Here is a 20763-nt window from a genome sequence, read left to right on the forward strand (position 1 = left end):
CTTACAGCAGTTAACTCTATCCCTGAAATGTAAGGCCTATCTCTAAACTTTGAGATGCTGATCCCCTAGCGTATAACCTGATTGGTCTCTGGAACAATGCATATCTCTGAGACACCTGAAACTCAGAGCTAGAGCTCAGCAGATATGAATGTCAGTATTAGTGCATACAGCCACTGTCAAAAAAAAAAAAAAAAAAAAAGCTGAAAAAGAGCCCAGACTTCAGTTAGTGATATGAATGAAGCAGGTCTGGTTAAGACCAGGGCCAGCCAGGCCAAAGGGTAAAGGTTGAAACTGATTGTGTTTTAAAACTTCAACTTTCATATGAGACCAAGGGAATAGATATCTATTTGGTACAGCATCTAAATTTTCTAAACGGTACAACTCTACAGTCGATTTGTTCAAACACCACAATTGCATGGAACTTTGAATAGGAAGTGAGATACGGTAGGTTAGTATAGGCTGGAGTGAAATAGTGACACATCCTAGAGTAATTTGGGCAGATAATAAAAAATATATTTACAGCCTCCCCCTCCCCAGCCCCAAGGATCTGGGGGAAGGTGCGGATGTGTTGGACATCCTCACCTGGACTGGTGTTGATGTTGTCACAAACATTGGGACTGGCGGTTTGATGTGCTGAGCCCTTGAGCATGAGACTTGCCCTTATGAAGCTCATTACCACAAAGGAGAGTCTAAAGTTGTATGTAATGGTGCCTAAGAGTCTCCCCCTGAGTACCTCTTTGTTGCTCAGATGTGGCCCTCTCTCTCTCTAACTGAGCCATCTCGACAGGTGAACTCGCTGCCCTCCCCCCTACGTGGGACCCAACTCCCAGGGATGTAAATCTCCCTGGCAATGCAGAGTATGACTCCCGGAGATGAATGTGGACCCAGCATCATGGGACTGAGAGTATCTTCTTCACCAAAAGGGGGATGCAAAATGAGATGAAATAGTTTCAGTGGCTGAGAGATTCCAAATGGAGTCGAGAGGTCAGTCTGGTGGACACTCTTATGCACTATATAGATAACACCTCTTAGGCTTTAATGTATTGGAATAGCTAGAAGTAAATACCTGAAACTACCAAACTCCAACCCAGCAGTCTGGACTCCTGAAGACAATTATATAATAATGTAGATTACAAGGGGTGACAGTGTGATTGTGAAGACCTTGTGGATCACACCCCCTTTATCTAGTGTATGGATGAATGGAGGAATGGGGATTAAAAACTAAAGGACAAATTGTGTGGGATGAGGGGATGATTTGGGTGTTCTTTTTTCAATTTTATTTTTTATTCTTGTTCTGGTTCTTTCTGATGTAAGGAAAATGTTCAGAGATAGATTGTGGTGATGAACGCATAACTATGTTATCATACTGTGGACAGTGGATTGTATATCATGGATGACTGTATGGTGTGTGAATGTATTTCAATAAAACTGAATTTAATAAAAAAAATAAAAATAAAAATAAATACAAAATTGCTATTTGGTCTTCAAACAGCAGTTAACCTGGGGTTCAAACTCTGCCAAATGGACTCTTATCGGGGCCATCTATTTCTAATTCACTATTCCTGTAGTGAATTATAACCTATCATTGTAATTTATGAATCTTACAGGGAGGCTTTTTAGAAAATAAATTCTCCCCTCACATTGAAAGAAAACATTTGACTCACTACTTAGTCATATTAATAAGAAGAATAATTAAGCTATCCACTATGTAAATTACTGCTTGCTTTAACCACATTCTTCATTTTCAAGATCATAAAATTACACACACAAAATGCCAATATAAATGAGCAAAGTTTGAAAAGCTCTGTGATAATGTAATCACAAAGTAATTCCCATTTCTTTGTCTAAACACAAGTGGCCTCTAAGTCCTAACATTTCAGATGAACCCAAATGCTTCCCTTTTCCTTTGGGTGAAGGAGCAGAACATGTCTCTAATTGAAAGAGTGAAGAGATTATTAGATTATTTTTTCTTTTGTAAAGGAAGAGGCAAATTAAAGACTCAGTACAACTGCATTTACCTCTCCTGGCTAATTAATCTTAGTAAGGTAAATTACACTGATTTCATTTGATCCTCAGAATATTAATAGGAACCATGAATTTTCCATTTGAATTGGTCCCTATCAACATCTGGTATTTCTTTCATAAATCTGAGGCGCTCATTCCTATGTTGAGTGACCTTGAACCTTGAATTTAGTATTTCAGCCTTTTTTTTTTTTTTTTTTTTTTGCCTTTGGGCCACCAAAGCTAAACTTAGCTGATATGCCACAAGAACCCTGATTTCTATATGCTCAATTTCGAAGAGAAAAAAAAAAGGTTTTATAGCCACATATGCCCACTTATCCCATTTAGTCATCCTATAGAAGGAGGCACAGCCAGTTCTAGGCCAAAGGAATATTTTACATTTGACTACAGATAAAAGCATTAAACTAAATGAAGAACATTCCAAGGTGATGTCAATCATTAGCCAGCAGAAGATAAAGATTTTAGGCTGCCAATAGTTTTTCCAGGACTCCTATTACCACATTTAATAAGTAATTGTTCATAGAAATGGCTGCAGCTATAAGTGATACCCTTGCCTATAGGACATAATTGTACATATTTGACGTTATTGGTTGTGAAATCATCAAAAGCATAAACCTTATAGGCAAGAGCTTGATATAAATTCAGAAAACAGCTAGCTAACTTCACAGACTACTCCAACTACCTTGACAAGGAGGTATGAGTAAAGTCTGCTGGGGACCTAGAAAACTTTTCTCCTTTAAAAAAGAAAACAAGGGTGTTCCATTTTCAGCCTCTGGACTGTGTTGTAAGAAGTCAGGTTGGTGCTCCTGCTGCCATTTTTTGGTCTGGAGGGGACAAGCCTGGGAGAAAAATGCTAGGAGTTCTAATGCCTGGCTTTATTGAGGGCCACCTGCTATTGTGTGATATCATCCATCTTCTTATATATGCCATTTTGGGTTGGACCTTTTCTTAGTTGAAGAGGCAAGCATCCTTACTGCTACCAGGTAACCATTATAGCTCATGTTCACATCCAGAAAACACCACTGCCCTATCCATACTCACATAATTGACATGTTTATAACTTATCTCATCCTAAGTCAATTCCTTCAAACTTGTATTTGCTTCTGGTCCCTATTTTTGATGGTCTCTTTCAAAAACCATAACTTAAACTTTACGATCCAGCTACTATCAGTCTCCAGTTCAGTATAATTTTAAAGTATCCTGGTTCCAGAGACAGAAAATATCAAAACCTCTTCTAGTGACACAGCAATTCCTGAAATAGATTGCCCATAATCCGTCAAATTGTATAGATGTTGGCAAGATTTAAATCTTAATGAGTTCTCTATAAATAGTAAGTTCTTGTACATTTCCATAAGGTTAATAGACAAGAAAATGTAATGAGGATATTGAATGTGTGTACATATAAATTGCACAGAACACACATCCTTCAAAACTACCCTACAAGAAATCTGTAGAAGAAGAGGCCAAGAATCCTGTTATTAATTCTTTTTAAGTATCTTAATAAATAAGAAAGAAGTTTGTGGTTGCAATTCTCTACACATGTCAAACATAACACAAGACCCCCTTAGAACATGATAGGTTCTCTAATGAATGAATGGTGTACATGTAAGCACTATTATGATTCCTGGTTTTCAAATGAGACAACTGAGGCACACAGAGGAGAGGTTAGCACCTTGTACAAAGTCCCACAGGCAGAGCAAAGCCATGATTGGAACCCAACCTTCTGGGTTATTGAAGTCAGGCTCATAATCATGACATCACAATTGCTTCTCTCAGTAGAGGGCCTACTCTTAGTTGGTGCACAGTAGGACTCAGGGAAAACAGGTGATGGCAATGACCTGTGGTGCTTCCTAGGTCTTTGCTTTAAGCATTACACAAAAACATAAAAAATTTGGCATGGAAATCATCTGGTCAAGTCCCCTTCTTTTACAGTTGAGTAACTTGAGACCCAGAGAGGCACACTGACTTGCTCAAGCAAAACAGGCAGTCAGTGGTAAGGCCAGAGCTAGAACTCAGGTCTCTTCATTCCCAGCCCAGAGAGTGACACTTACAACTGAAGAAGAGTATCTCCATCAAGATGATCAAGACTGTCATTCAAAACTGACAGGGTGTAAGAGCCTTTTGTATAACGTACCAAATGGACACATGGACTATGGAGTTTGCATGGAGGCAAGTAAGATAGGAAAGATAGCGAAATCCTGGAATCGCCAGTCTATTCACACGGGTGGACCAGATGTCTTTCTTGATGCTTTCACTACTTTCAGTCATCTACCATCGTCTCTTGAGGATTTTAGCTTCTAGTTCACTGTACGATTCCTAAACTCGTTCTGACTGACTTTAGTATCAACACAGATCATCTTTCAAATGCCCTGACCTCTCAGTTCCTTGAACTCCTCTTTCAAATGTCTTATTCACCAACCTACCTAAGCAACTAACTGCCATAGTCATATTTTACGTTGTAATGATCAGTGTTCCAGTTTGCTAATGCTGCCAATATGCAAAACACCAGTAATGGATTGACTTTTATAAAGGGGATTTATTTGGTTACAAATTTACAGTCTGAAGGCCATGAAAATGTCCAAATTAAGGCACCAACACGAGTATACCTTCACCAAAGGAAGGCTGATGGCATATGGAAAACTTCTGTTAGCTGGGAAGGCACGTGGCTGGTGTCTGGTAATCCCAGGTTGTGTTCCAGCTCCTCTCTCAGCTCCTGCGCATTCTTCAAAATGTTGCTCTTGGGGCATTTGTCCTCTCTTAGCTTCTCTGGAGCAAAGTGTCAACAAATGTCTGCTTTTAAAGGCCATTTCCAAAATGTCTCTCTAAGTTGCTCTGAGGGCCTTCTGTCTGTTAGCTCTTTTACAGGATTCCAGTGATTAAATCAAGACCCGCCTTTAATGGGCAGGATCCCTAGCTACATGGAAATAATCCAATCAAACATTCACTCACAGTTGATTGAGTCACATCTCCATGGAAACACTCAAAGGATTCCAACCCAATCAACACTAATACATCTGTCCCCACAACATTGCATTAAAGAACATGGCATTTTGGGGGACATAATACATCTGAGCCAGTTCGATGTATTGTATCCCCCCAAACGCCATTATCTTTGATGCAGTCTTGTGTGGGCAGACATATTAGTGTTGATGAGATTTTGGAATCCTTTGAATGTTTCCATGGATATGTGACCCACCCAACTGTAAGTGATAACTCTGATGAGATAATTTCCATGGAGGCGTGGCCCTGCCGATTCAGCATAGGCCTTGATAACTGGAGCAGTATATAAGCTCAGACAGAAGGAGCAAGCTTGCTACAGCCAAGAGGGACATTTTGAAGAACGCACAGAGCTGAGAGAGGAGCTTCAGCTTACAGAGACATTTTGGAGATGGCCGTTGAAAGCAGACTTTTGCTCTGGAGAAGCTAAGAGAGGACAAATGCCCCAAGAGCAACTGAGAGTGACATTTTGGAGAGAAGCCGAAGCTTAGAGAGGAACATCCTGGGAGAAAATCATTTTGAAACCACAACTTGGAGCAGATGCCAGCCACGTGCCTTCCCAGCTAACAGAGGTTTTCCAGATGCCACTGGCCTTCCTCCAGTGAAGGTACCCAATTGTTGATGCGTTACCTTGGACACTTTATGGCCTTAAGACTGTAACTGTGTAACCAAATAAACCCCCTTTATAAAAGCCAATCCATTTCTGGTGTTTTGCATTTCGGCAGCATTAGCAAACTAGAACAACATTCAAACCAGCATAAGCAGCAACTGAAATCCCTCCTAAATCTTAATTTCAAAGATCCCACACTCTAACCACCACCTTCTAAGATCATTCCTCTAGTATCCTGACTCCAGTAATCCTTACACCTGCTTACCTAGGACCTGTAATCCATAAATCCCATCACCTTCTCCCATGGTTCCTCTCTTGTTCACACTTACCTCTTTATCTAGCAAAATTCTCTTTTGCTCCTCTCTTATATTCACTTAACAAAATCCAAATCCTACTTAAATCCAATGTTCCCCCTACTAGGTATCTGCCACCACAAGGTGAGCATGGCTTGAAAAATAAGCACCACCAAGCTGCCTGTTCTCACTTAAAATTTATGACCCTCAACCTAAAGTGGGTTCTCAATGCTGCCCATTTACAGACAGTATGACTAAGGATTGCGCTGGTGGTTTCAGGCCAACGTTTATCAAAGCAAGGTGGACTTCCAAGAAATCATGGAAATTAGATCTAGAAGCTGTCTCATTGAAAGTACAATGCCAAATTTCCCTATACACAAGCCATTTACATATCCCATTGTCTTCATTCTCTGGCTTCTGTCTAGACTGCACATGTGTTGGAGGCATGGTCAATATCTCAGCAATGTTTGTATTGAACACATAATTGAATGTAGCCCCTTGGTAGAACAAGCAGTCAAAGGAAAATTATCTAGTCTCCTGGTCACTGCGTCTCTCCTCCTTTGTCAGTCAACAGTGCTTACTGGGCACATATAAAAGGTTCTAGCCTTGGCCATCTTCACCATTTCTTCCTCTACCTCTTTCTTTCAGCTTATTCTGGATAAACAAATGAAGGATGTTTCCATTGCATCCCTTTTCCAGGAAAAGAAAAACATCTGTGCATTTATTTTGCATGTGAGACGGGAAAAATATGCATGGACATGTGGAAAGTTTGAGATCTGATAATTTCATCGCAGCACCATGAAGCTGATGGGCTTCTCACAGCTGGATTTATTGGGCAATAGAGTGAGGAAACTGTAAATGCTGCATTAAGTCTCTCCCAGACAACATTTATGATGACAACAACAAAACTAGATCTAGGAGCTATTCCAAGCCAAGGAGATTAGCAAATAATCGCAGGCTCAGGTCCTAATACAATTCTGGAGAGACACAGAAGTATTTACAAAATTAAATAGCAAAACAGGATTAAAAGAAGATGCAGAAAATTTTGACTTCTACATTCATTGGTCAATACCTTAGTTAAATTCTACATTCACCTCTGTATGGCTTCAACACTGTACTTCCACATTATTCTACAAATCTCCCTTGGCTTATCTGTCTCCTCCCCTAGATTAGAAATGACATGAAGGCAGGAACTGTGGATATCACCTCACTGGCTTGAGCATCTAGCACAGAGCTTCACTACATGCATCAGAATAGCTTACTAGTTCAATATTAGGAGCTCTCTGGAGTCGGCTTGGGTTCAAATCCTGGCTCCATCACTTACTAGCAGAATTATTATGGCTGAGTTACTCGATGGCAACAAGCCTTGGTTTTATCATCTGTGATATGGGTCTGTAGTATCCACCCCATTGGATTATGGTGAATAAAAGCTATAATATAGTGAAAGCATTAAGTTGAATGCCTGGCACTTAGCATGCAACAAATGCTAAGTATTATAAAGTATTTGATGAAATAACGGACATACGGTGCACTGAACTGTGGTTGCTAGAAAGCACAGATAAGGGAAAAGGGCCAGCCTTGGCCTTAAGAAACTTCCAGTCCTCAAGCAATAAAGCATTCACTACTGATGCCTAGTCCTGGGGGGTGGGCAGGGATCAACGTGATTGACCTCAGCCATGACTGAGGCGGCACAAGACCCTTTCATAGTCACCATCCGCCCATGCCTACCACATGCTTTGCCGTTTGAGTTCCATCTTTCATCATCTCTAGTTCATTGGTTTCTGATTTAAACACTAACACTTTCCCTTCACAAATTACTTAAAGCGCACAACGACCAATGAACATGTTTTTAAATGTGCATTTAAATTACATGAGTTTATTTACACAGAGCCTCACCTTAACAGAAGCAAATAGAAGGAGAGGGTGGAGGGAGAGTGGGAAAGAGAAAGAGAGAGTGAGTGAGAGAGAGAAGAGGGGGAAGAGAGAGGGAGGGTGGGGAAGGAAGGAGAGGAGGGAAGGAAGGAAGGAAGGAAGGAGGGAAGGAAGGAAGGAAATCTTATGGCGCTCATCCCCAAAAAAGTGTAACGGTATTACAACTCTGTTTCAGATTCATAGTAACAAAATTTAGGGCAAGAAGAAGGAAGCAAGGGTTTAAGTGCTAATGGTAACATAAATTATAGAGTGCAGCAGAGAAGGAAGTGAGCATAATCACCTGGTCAGACCATCTCATTTTGTAGATGGGGGAACTGGGGCCCTGACAAGTTAAATGATCTTGTCCATCACTACTTAGATCCTGGCAATTGAATATGTGAGCTGTGGACCAGCAGCTTCTGCATCACCTGGAGCTTGTCGGGAAGGCAGAATTTCAGGCGCCACCCACTCCTCCAGAATCAGAAACTGCATTTTAACAAGATCCCCCAGGTAATCATGCACCTTAGTTTAAGAAATATTAATTAGAGCTGACTGGCTACCAATAAGTTCATTAGTTAAATAATTTAAACTCAGTGCCTTATTTTGCTGTAAAATGGATGCCAAACTTTGAGTTTGTTAGAAAAATTTAAATCCTTTGGCTCTGAATAATCAATCAATTTAAGAAGTTTTTACTCAAGATAAAACTTTATGAAATAGCTCCTTTAGCCCTTAATGAATTTTATGTTGTGGTAACACTGAAATTAAGATGACTACTCAGTTACAGTTTCCTCATTTGTAAAATGGAGATAATAATGGTAGCTAAACTCAGAGGGTTATTGAGATGATTAACTAAGTTAATACACGTAAAGCCTTTAGAATAGTGCTTGACATTGAGCAAGGCCTAAATGACTGCTGGCTACTAACCATGATATTATTATCTTGCATAGGGTGTTGTAATGGGGTGAATTACATCCCCCAAAAGACGAGTTCAAGTCCCAATTCATGGTCCCTTGAATGTGACCTTATTTGAAATAGATCTCTGCAGACGTAATCAAGTTAAGAGGAGGTCATGCTGGATCAGGGCAGGCCCTAAATTCAGTATTACTGGGGTTCTTATAAGAAGAGGGGAACTTGGATGCAGAGACACACAGACAGGGGAGAAGGCCAGGTGAAGACGGAGGTGGAGATCAGAGTGTTGCATCTACAGGCCAAAGAAACCCAAGGATGGCTGGCAAACCCCAGAAGCTAGAAGAGGCAGGGAGGAGTCTCCCCTACAAGTTTCAGAGGGAGCACGGCCCTGCTGACACTTTGATTTTGGACTCCTGTCCTCCAGAACTGTGAGACGATAACTTTCTGTTGTTTTAATCCACCCCGAGTGGCACGTTGTTACGGCAGTCCTCTGCAGACTAACATGGGAGTGGCACAAAAGATGTGGGCTACCACCCATCCATTCCATCTACTTCTCTTGCTGTGAGAAATGTTTGTGGCCATAGCCAGTATTGGGAATAAAAAGAGCCTGGGCCATAGAAGAGATCGAGAAAAACCCCTCACCTGGGAGAAAAGGCAATAGCCTACATTAAGAAATTATTTCATCAAAGCAGGAGTGAAAGTGTGATGCCGTGAGCCCCTATGGACAGACATGGAGTTAATAATTCTTAAGTAAGACATATGAATAAAATTTACAGCATTGAGTAATGAATGCTTTTCAAATACAAGTATTATTCTGCTTAAGATGAGACAAGGAATTCAGAATTTGGGGCTGCTAAAAAAAATTATTTTAAGAATGAATAAAGGTTGGATTATTGATTACTCGATTTGATGCACCAAAACAGCACAAGTTGGCAGGAGCATGTGTAACCAACGCTCAGATGCACGGGACGAGCACAGCATGGGAGGAGCTGTCCACTTGCACGATAAACCAGCCAAACTGTCCATTCACTTATTTCAAGTGCCAGTCCAGGATGCTAGAGGGACACAATGGGCAAAGTACTCAACCCAAAAGAGGGCAAACAAAAGCTGAAAATTAAAAATCGCATTATAACTTGCATTCCCTACTTCCTAGATTTAAGCAATGATTTCCAAGGCGCTCAGGAAGGGAGCCCCATAGAGGGGGTCTTGGGGTGACATAACTCAGAGACTGTTGCTATAATCACAGCTAGGTGCATGGATTTAAAGGGCTGTGGAGACCATGGCTTGAAGAGGCTATTGCAGAAGCCAAGAGAGCCTAGAGTATGATTTAGGAGGGCCTGAAGAGAGAGGAAGAGAAACCTCTGTCTCCTGCTGGCCGAGTACAACAGAGTTCCCAAGGGCTCCCAGGGTGGCCGGGCCAGAGAAACTGGAGATCCCAGCTGCCAGCACCTCTTTGCCCCCATGAGTCCCTGCTTTGGGGAAGAGTTTTGCATAGGTTTATACTCATATTATATATTCCCCTTAGGACAGGTCAATTAGATTAAGCAACAAAACTGGTTTTCTATTCCCTTCTTTTATATATATGGTATATATGCATGTATAATGTATATATATAGAGAGAGAGAGAGAGTACTGCTCCATACAAATAATGAAAACTGCTAACACTTTAATGCCAACTACATTGTTTATCCTTAACTACAAAATCCTGCTGTTATTTATGAAGAAAAGCAATTTGTCAAGATAAAAAAGTGAACATATAAAGGTATATAATCAATAGGCACTAATTTTAAATAAATAATTAAGAATCAGCTCTCTATCATCTGCAGTCTACGAAGTGGTCTACAGATATGTATTCTTCAGTGATCAAATCCTAAGTGCCCCATCAGAAGTTCTTAAGTTTATTGTGATGCAAACACAACCACATGGATGATACAAAAATGCAGATTTATATACATGAACTTCTGACTTTAAAGGCAGAAAAGAGAAAAAAATGTTATTCAATACAAGAGACCCAGTGTAGTCCCCTAAGAGAATAATGCTGTGTGTATGGTTAAAATTGGATTTAGGCCACCAAATTGTGGTAGCAACTGTGTCATTTATCTCTGTAGCCCCATTACAGCATGGAATACCTGCTTGGTGCAATGTGGTAGTCCATAAATGTTTGCCGAATAAATAAAAGACTGAATAAATGAAAGAGTGTCTGAGAAGAAAAAGCTTCCTCCTTAGCCAGATTTTCCTTTTGATCTTTTATAGAAAATGAGGGAGATTTATTTCAAATTACCTGGAAGGACTTGATGCTAAAATAAAAATAAATGTCTTATTTTAAAAAATAATAGGGCTGTTTCTTTAAAAAAGGCCACAGAAGTTGAAACTTTAAAACATTAAATAAATAAGAGGAGGTTCCACTTCTAGTTAAGATGCAGCAGAGACAGAGAACCAAAAACCCATCAGCCTCACTGTAACAATGAGAAAATAAAAAACTAAAAAATTCGTGTTTTTCCTTACAGAGGATGAAGAGGTATGGACACAAATCTAAATGAACTGAATTCCAGGGTGGGATCAGCCCTTCAGAAGTGGGCAGAGAATGGCAGCTGCTTTCATCACTGGGGCAAGCAAAAGAGTTGTCTAGCCCTTCATAGGCAAAGAAACTGTGCTGAAATAAGGGGAAACCGGCCAAACTTATCAGCTAAGCATGGGCTGGTGTGGCAGATTGGAAAATGGAGAAACAGAGCCAGTCGTCACTGTCAGCCAACTCTTCAAAATATTTCTGCTGAGTAAGGGCTGTTGATCGGAGAAGCTGGGATTAGGTTGGAAAGCAGAAAGAGATCTCATAGGCTCACATATATAAATCCCAAACTGCTGCAGGGCCCGATCTCACCCTCCAGATGAAATCAGAAGTGAAAATGAAATCAAATAAAGCAGCAACCCAGAACTAACCCTGCTCAACTATTGAACAGAAAAACAGATCAGCCCTAGCCATCTCATTTGCTGGAAGAGGTCTTTCTGGAGGTAAAAACTATGTACCTTAGTTTCTATGTTCTTTTAAACAAAATTTAAAAGTATAAGACAACTGAAGAAGCAGAAAAACAATGACCCATAACCAAGAGGGAAAAAAAAGTTAATAGAAGACCAATAGATAAGTTGTTGGAAATAACAGTCAAGGACTTCAAAAGACTATTAAGAATAAAAAGACTTTGAAGGAAAAACTGATAAAATGGGTGAAAATGCAAATAAGTTCGACAGAGAAATGGAAATTCTGAAGAAGGAGCAAAAAGAAGTGCTAGACTTGAAAACTACAATACATAAAATAATGAATGCATCAAATGGCCTTAATGGTAGAATAGATACAATGGAAAAAAAATAATAGTAAGCTCCAATATAAATTGATAAAAATTATTGAAAATAAAGCACAGTGAGAAAACCATCAATACTAAAAAATTTAGAGCCTCTTCAAATCCACATTATTTTTTATTTCAATAATTTTCTTTTCAAGTACATGAACCTTTCTATCCTTGAAAGCCGTTTTTATTGTTATTTACTTCATTCTTGCAAGATGTTTTACCTGAAATTTTACGTTCTGGTTGATATCAGCCACGTGGAACTGCTTCAGGAAACGCTCATCCTCACTCCAGAAGAGGCGGATGTCAGGGATGTCGTACAGGATCATAGCCAGTCTTTCCAACCCCAGGCCAAAGGCCCAGCCGATCTTCTCTTGAGCACCAGCTACAGTTAGAAAACAAAACAATCATTTTAAAAAGTGGAAAGGTTACAGCAACAAAAAGACAAACAACCCAATTAAAACATGGGCAGAGGATTAGAATAGAAACTTCTCCAAAGAAGATATGCAAATGGCCAATAGGCACAAGAAAAGATGTTCAACATCACCAGCTGTTAGGGAAATACAAATCGAAACTACAAGAAGCTAGCACTTTACACCCACCAGGATGGGCATTGTTCTAGTTTGCTAATGCTGCAGAATGCAAAACACCAGAGACGGATTGGCTTTTATAAAAAGGGGGTTTATTTGGCTACACAGTTACAGTCTTAAGGCCATAAAGTGTCCAAGGTAACACATCAGTAATCGGGTACCTTCACTGGAGGATGGCCAATGGCGTCTGGAAAACCTCTGTTAGCCAGGAAGGCACGTGGCTGGCGTCTGCTCCAAAGTTCTGGTTTCAAAATGGCTTTCTCCCAGGACGTTCCTCTCTAGCAAGTTTGCTCCTCTTCAGAACGTCACTCACAGCTGCACTGAGTTCCTTCTCTTTGAGTCAGCTCATTTATATGGCTCCACTGATCAAGGCCCACCCTGAATGGGTGGGGCCATGCCTCCATGGGAATATCTCATCAGAGTCATCACCCACAGCTGGGTGGGGCACATTCCAAGCAAATCTAATCAGCACCAAAACATCTGCCCCACAAGACTACATCAAAGATAATGGCGTTTGGGGGACACAATACTTTCAAACTGGCACAGGCATTAATAAACATAAAAGAAAACAAAACATGGAAAGTAAGTGTTGTTGATGATGCAGAGAATTGGAACCCTCCTACAGTGTTGGGGGGAATGTAAAATGGTGCAGCCACTGTGGAAGACAGTTGGGCAGTTCCTAAGAAAGTTCAACACAGAATTACCATATGACCCGGCAACTCTACTACTACATCTACCCAAAGGAGTTGAAAACAGCGACTCAAAGAGATACTTGCACACCAATGTTCATAACAGCATTATTCACAATAGTCAAAAGGTGGAAGCAACCCTAGTGACCATCAGCAGATAAATGGATAAACCAAATGTGATATATACTCACAATGAAATATTATTCAGCTATAAAAAAGAAATGATGCTCATAACATGCTACAACATGGATGAACCTTGAAGACATTGGGTTGAGGGAAATAAGCCAGACACAAAAGGACACATGTTGTAGTCTTCCATTTATGAGGTGTCTAGAAAGGGAAAATTCATAGAGACAGAAAGTAGAATAGTGGTTACCAGAGACTGGGGGAAGAGGGGAATGAGAAGTTATTGCTTAATGGGTATGGAGTTTCTGTTCGGGGTGATGAAAATGTTCTGGAAATAGTGGTGAAAATTATACAATGTTGTCAGTGTACTTAATGCCATTGAACTGTGAACTTAAAATGGTTCAAATGGGAAATATTATGTATATTTTACTGCAGTAAGAAAAATGCTAAAAATAAAGTATAAAGATCAGACAGGCAGATACTATTCCCTGATAACTACCAGCAGCATGGACTGAGACCCTGCTGGTAGGAAAGTGCTGGGAGGAGCTGCACAGACATCCAAGTGTGTGTTCACTCTCATATTTTTCTCCATTCCCATGTTCCTGACCTCCTTCATTCAGCCACTCTGGAGTCACATTGTCTCTAACATTTGTCTTTCATTCCTGATTAAATTCCAGGCTCTGTTAAGCCCTGGTTGCTGCATCTGAGCTATTATTTTTACTATAATCCTAACTTGCCCTGACTCAAGCCTTTAGCTGACTCAGTACAGAGTGGGGAGAAAAGAGTGTCTATGTCCCCATGTGGTTTACTAGGTGGGCAGGTATGTTCAAAACATATCACAGTCGACTCCTAACGTTAACAGAAAGTGTGTGTCAGGCCTTCAGGAACTTTCCGCCTCATGGAAACACCACAATCCTTGAGGTAAGAACTCCTTCAGCAATGGGTCGAGAGCAACCAGACAAAGGCGAAATGCAAACCAAGCACCACTCACCCCAAAGGTAACACCTGCCATTCAGATATTGCCCACACCATGCCTTCTAAGGTCTACTTCACACACGTGAGGCAGAGCATGAGAAAAGATATAAACTGCCATATGAAGAAGGTAAGGGAGCAATTCAGACGGCTGGGAAAGCTTCAGAGGAGCTCATGAAAGGAGCCTACTTTCATCAGGGCACGAAAAGATGGGTGGGATCCGGTGGAGGGCTGAATTCTGTGACGTGATCCCAGAGTCCACCCCCTGGTGCCCGTGCCCTGTGGAGCGCCCACCCCCAAGTGTGGGTGGGACGGTGGACATGACAGGATGGTGGCCTCTATGATCAGGTTAGTTCCAGAAGACTCCATCTTGGGTGACTGGAGGGAAAGGCAGCCCCATGTTGTCAGAGGGCCAGGTGGTTAGGAGCAGGGGCAGCCTCAAGGAGCCGGGAGGGCCCCGACAGCCAGCAAGAAAACAGGGTCCTCAGTCCTACAACCCGAAGGAACTGAATCCAGCTGAGAACCTGGATGGTCTTGGAAGAGGGTTCCAAGCCCCAGAGGAGAAGGAAGCCTGGCCAACACCTTGATTTCCACCTAGAGGGAACCTGGAGGGACCCTGAGGCGGCGAAACTGGGAGATAATAGATTGCATTGGTTTAAGCCACTAAATATCAGGTCATTTGTTAGGCAGCAACAGAAAATAGTACTGATCAAAAACGTGGAACAAGACAAAAGGAACCTTTGGACCCAGGGAAGCCCTTCAATGGCAGAAGGGCAGAGGCAGAGTAGAGAGAGACCACAGTGGAACCTCCAAGCACTGATGGCGCAGGGCTGTTGTGGGCACATCACCGGGATGTGGGTCAGCTTTCAGCCAGGGGCTGAAACAACAAGGATGACTATAACATAATTGGAGAGCAAAGGGGTGGGAGCTCCTGGGGGATATATGGATTTAAACAACATTCAAATGAGATCACAAAAGGCAAATTATACAGAAAGTAAGAGAATGGCTCAATAAGTGGGAGGGACAGTACACTTAAATGAAAAGTGTCTAGGTTAACTGCTAAGAGAATCTGTGCTGGTAAGAAGGAAAGCCCAGTAAGGAAGAGGAGAAAGGAGGGTATTCAACTCCAGGACTCAAGAGATGATAAACCAGTGTCAGCAACTCCTGATAGCTGCTCAATTGCTAAGAAATCAATGAAGATGGAGGCAAAAACATTTAGAGTAATTCACACTGATGTATGAAAACATTACTAAAGAGACTCTGATGACTAAAGACATGAAAATTAATATAACCCTGATATAACATGTTATATCTATTATAAGATTACTTTGTCCTTTTCTTTTTTTGATACCACCCAGTCCTGGAGAATGTGGTCCTGGCACGAGTATCCTTCTTCATTGCTGGTTGCAATAAAAATTTTTACAAGAGTTTGGAAAACAATATGGCAACACACAAGAAGACCCATGAAATTGTTCATCCAGTTGGGAATTTATTCTAAGGAAATAATTCAACAGAAGCAAAAAGCTAAATAAAGGAGCATATGCCTGGCAATATTACTTACAGATGCAAAAACATGGGAGCAGCTCAAGTGCCCAAAATTAGGCTTAAAAATTATAGCACATTTTAGTGTAGTCATCAAAAATCATAAATGCAGAAATAAATGTTAAGTGGCAGACTATAATGAAACATGAAAAGTACTTATGATAAAGTGAATAGTCCCTGTGTTACTACTACTTAACATAGTACAAGTGAGGAATGTACCGTGGAAAAGTAATTTAAAAAATGATGTTTGATGATTATAATAGATGACAGTTTGAAACTCCTTCAAAACAGTTTTCTGTACTTGTTATAGTCTTTGCAAATAAAAAATAATAATGCAAAGTCGGAGTGTTACTGTTGTTTCTTGATTCAGGCTTTTCTTTGTTCATGAAATCTTTTTAATTTTATGTATCAAATTTTTAGAGAAAACTACCACCAGGAGCCCTGTATCTGCAACACTGAATGAGCAGCAGAGTTAGGGTATTTGATTTTATTTAGGATCTAGCAATTTTTTAGTATCTTAGCTTTTCTGCTTTTCTACCATCATCCCTCAAAAGCCTCAACTTCCCAATTCTCCCAAACTTTCTAAAATAAGTTAACAAAATCAGCAAAAATAAGAACAACAAGGAGCCCCTATGTATAGGTTAAGAAAATGTTGATCAACCTAATTTAAAAATGGGCAAAGAATATAAACAGACCTTCACATTAAACGAAAGGAGAATGGTCATTAGCAAATGGAAAACCTTACTTAAGAAAAACGCAAAACAAAATTGCACCAAGATACCATTTTTTACATATAAAACATTTGATCACATGTGTGAAAGCAAGGTGGAGAGAAAACAAGCTCTCTCACACACTGCTGGTGGAATGACCTAAGGAAGATAATGTAGCAATAGTTATCAAAATTACAAATGCATATTCCACTTATCATCTACTTTTGGAATGTATCCTACATATTGAGAATTATAAATGTACAAGGTTACTTATTGGAGTACTGTTAATAATAGCAAAAGATTGGAAACAACCCAGTGTCCACCAATAGGGAACTGGTTGAGCAAATTATGCTATGCCCGTATAATGGAATATTACTATAAAAGTCTTTGACAGGTTTCAGAAACTGAAAACAGCACTTTTTAAAATTTTGGATACAGAAAGAACTGGGCAAATGCAGGATAAGGGTGGGGAAGACTTATAATGACAAGAAACATTTCAAGAAACAGAAATGTAGTAATTTGTTTTCTGTCCACCCCCCACCGCAAGAATGTTATAAGGAGTCAAAGTATTCCGTTTTTTCTCACACTAGTAACAAACCTTCAGAAGAATCATGAATAGTATGACCCCTTTCAGCCAGCATTGGTCTCTTTCTCCCCCTTACAACTAACACATTTCTAAGCCTATAAATTAGTGTCATCATCTGTGGCCACGAATCCTTACAAACCCCACCCTTGAATCTTGGCGGGCTTGTGATTGCTTCAATCAGTGCAGACCGTGAAGTGATGGATGCTATGTGATTTCTGAGGTCAGGTCAGAAAAGGCCACTCAACTAATGCCTGCTCTTCTAGGAATGCTCACTTTCCAAAAACTCCTTTCCAGGGTGCTGCTCCCTCTTAGAGGAGACCTCTTGGAACTCAGCTGCCATGCTGTGAAAAGTGCCCCAGAAGCCGGTGTCCGGTGTCCAGTAGACTCAGCCTTCCAAGTCCCCTAGCTCATCAGCAGGCAGGGGATGAAAAAGACTCGAGAGCGTTCCAGCCCCCAGCTCTGTGAATCACCCCCAGCTGTTAAGTCTTCCCAGCAGAGGTCTTAGAAATTGTAGATGAGACTGAAATCATCCCCATTGCATCCTGTCTGAATTTGTGAGCACAGAATAATAAAATGACTGCTGTTTTATGCTGTTACGCTTAGAGTGGTCTGTTATGCAGGAAGAAATAACCAGAACATCGCCCTTTTAAAGCCATCTGGGTTTTGCTTTGATTACAAATATCTCCCATTGTGGTAAAAATAAGGCTAAATAAACTACTACTACGTTTCTTGTTTTCCAGATATAAGAATGATACAAATAATGACTAGATAAGGTTTCGGATATGATAGATCAGAAATGAAGAGTTTAAAATAAAATGAATCCACTCTATGACATTACATACTATGTGTAATATCCATTCATCTAACCAAAGGCCATGTCACCCCATGTCATTTATCACACTGTTCATCCTGGAAACAAACCAGGCTGTCCTAAGACAAGCCTACCCAGTACCCCTTCTGCAAACCAACTACTGCTCTTCTCAGTTTTCTATATTGGTGTGTGGGATCATCATCCATACAGAGACTCAAGGCAGAAACCAGAGAGTGAAGTTTGACTCCAATCACAACCTCATTTCAGAAACAGACCTTTAAATTATATCTCAGAAATTCTCTCGACACCATCACTTCACTCCAGTCCTATAATCACTGCACACTTGAGCCCTGAACAAACATCTCTCATGGTGACTATTCCAAGAAACCCAAGTAGTCACCCTTTGTCTCTCCATCCAATCTGTGACAGTGCCACCAATTTTCTTTCTAAAACATATATCTGAGCACCATGACACGAGTAGATGCATGTGGCATGTGGGACAGTGCCTGACTGGTATCACAGAGCTACATTTAACATTTTGTTGTTTTATATTGCATTTAATGTCCCTCTAAAACATTTAAAAACTAGTTTTTTTCACAGCTCCCCGTTTACTCTAGCTGAATTGGAACACTTGTGAAGCCACAAGACTAAATATACAAGATCCAGTTGGAAAACCACTTTATTATAAGTTAAATACTGGTAGCATTTGTTATCGCTTGACACCAAGGTAATCAGAAAGACACATGCAAACATGGGCATTCTGTAAGTTACAGAGAGGTTGAGAAGCACTGATCTCTAGCGGATAACTTTTTAAAAAAACCTCCACCACATCACAGGCTGATAATTTTGTAGCATACAAAATTATGCACATGACACTCCAACAGTATAATTCACATTTTTCTCAAGTGCACGTGAATCATTCACTACCTCTGACCATTTTCTGGAACATAAAACAGATATTGAAAAAATTAAAAGGACTGAAAATGTACAAAGCATGTTCTGTTATTAAAATTGAATTAAATCAGAAATCAATAAGAAAAAGATATCTGGAAAAAAAAACAAATACTGGGAAGTTAAATAACAAATCTTAAAATAACATGAGTCAAAAAAGAAACGACAAGGGAAACTTGAAAATACTTTGAAATGAATAAAGATATTGTGCCAGTTTGAATGTATTGTGTCCCCCAAACACCATTATCTTTGATGTAGACTTGTGGGGCAGATGTTTTGGTGATGATTAGATTTGCTTGGAATGTGCCCCACCCAGCTGTGGATGATGACACTGATGAGATATTCCCATGGAGGCATGGCCCCACCCATTCAGGGTTGGCCTTGATCAGTGAAGCCATATAAATGAGCTGACTCAAACAGAAGGAACTCAGTGCAGCTGTGAGTCACATTCTGAAGAGGAGCAAGCTTGCTAGAGAGGACCGTCCTGGGAGAAAGCCATTTTGAAACCAGAACTTTGGAGCAGACGCCAGCCACGTGCCTTCCCAGCTAACAGAAGTTTTCCGGACGCCATTGGCCATCCTCCAGTGAAGGTACCTGATTACTGATGTGTTACCTTGGATACTTTATGGCCTTAAGACTGTAACTGTGTAGCCAAATAAACCCCCTTTTTATAAAAGCCAATCCATCCCTGGCGTTTTGCATTCTGCAGCATTAGCAAACTAGAACGGATTTTGGTACCAGAGAAGTGGGGTGCTTTTGCTGCTGAGTCTGCAAATACCAAACATGTTGGAACAGCTTTTCAAATGGATAAGGGGAAGATTCTGGAAGAATTGTGAGGAGCTTGACAGAAAAGGCCAAAACTGCTTTAAAGAGACTGTTTATGGAAATATGGACTCTAAAGATACTTCTGATGAGGACTTGAGCGGAAATGAATACTTAGCTGAGGAGATCTCCAGACTACATGTGGAGGATGTACCCTGGCTTTTCAAAGGGATAAGGGGAAGATTCTGGAAGGATTGTACGGAGCTTGATAGAAAAGGCCAAAACTGCTTTAAAGAGACTGTTTATGGAAATATGGACTCTAAAGATACTTCTGATGAAGACTTGAGCAGAAATGATGAATGTGTTGTTGCAAACTGGAAGAAAGGCAATCCTTGTTTTAAAATGGCAGAGAATTTGGCAAAATTGAGTCCTGGTGTCAGATGGAAGGAAGAATTTGAAAGTGACAACCTGGAATACTTAGCTGAGGAGATCTCCAGACTACATGTGGAGGATGTACCCTGGCTTCTTCTTGCAGCTTATAGTAAAATGCAAGCAGAGAGAGATAAACCTAGAACTGAACTCTTGGGTTCAAAGAAACCAGAAGCTAACAGCTTGGAAAATTATGAGCTTCCAGGGGGTGGAATCTCAGAAGCTACAGGACAACGTGAGGATGTAACCAAACATGGAACCCAGACACCATTTCAGTACAAGCCAAGATTGGAGATGGAATAATCCAGAAAGGATTTGTGGAAAGTCCTATTGTCTGATGGCTTTGACCCCTGCATGCTTCATGCGAAGCCAAGAGAATTTTTGCAAGATCTTTACAGACAGAGCCATTGCCAGTCTGGACTGGAGAAGACAGACAAGGAACAAACTGAAGGAAAAATTTCTTCAAAGACAGAGCCACGGAGGTTGAGGTCTGGAGTCAAGAGGTCTTGGGCTGG

General features: G+C 40.6%; 1 protein-coding gene across 4 annotated transcripts in view; it reads right to left on the minus strand.

The window, feature by feature from the left end:
• FARS2 (phenylalanyl-tRNA synthetase 2, mitochondrial) overlaps positions 1–20763 on the minus strand; it is a 618388-nt gene that overhangs the window by 231888 nt on the left and 365737 nt on the right. For all 4 annotated transcript variants that reach the window (XM_037844227.1, XM_037844225.1, XM_037844228.1 and 1 more), the window contains one exon: positions 12305–12465. In XM_037844227.1, coding sequence (XP_037700155.1) covers positions 12305–12465 — 161 coding nt within the window. The remainder of the gene's footprint in view (positions 1–12304; positions 12466–20763) is intronic.

This window comes from Choloepus didactylus, chromosome 7 (assembly GCF_015220235.1).
Source record: "Choloepus didactylus isolate mChoDid1 chromosome 7, mChoDid1.pri, whole genome shotgun sequence".
NCBI lineage: Eukaryota > Metazoa > Chordata > Mammalia > Pilosa > Megalonychidae > Choloepus > Choloepus didactylus.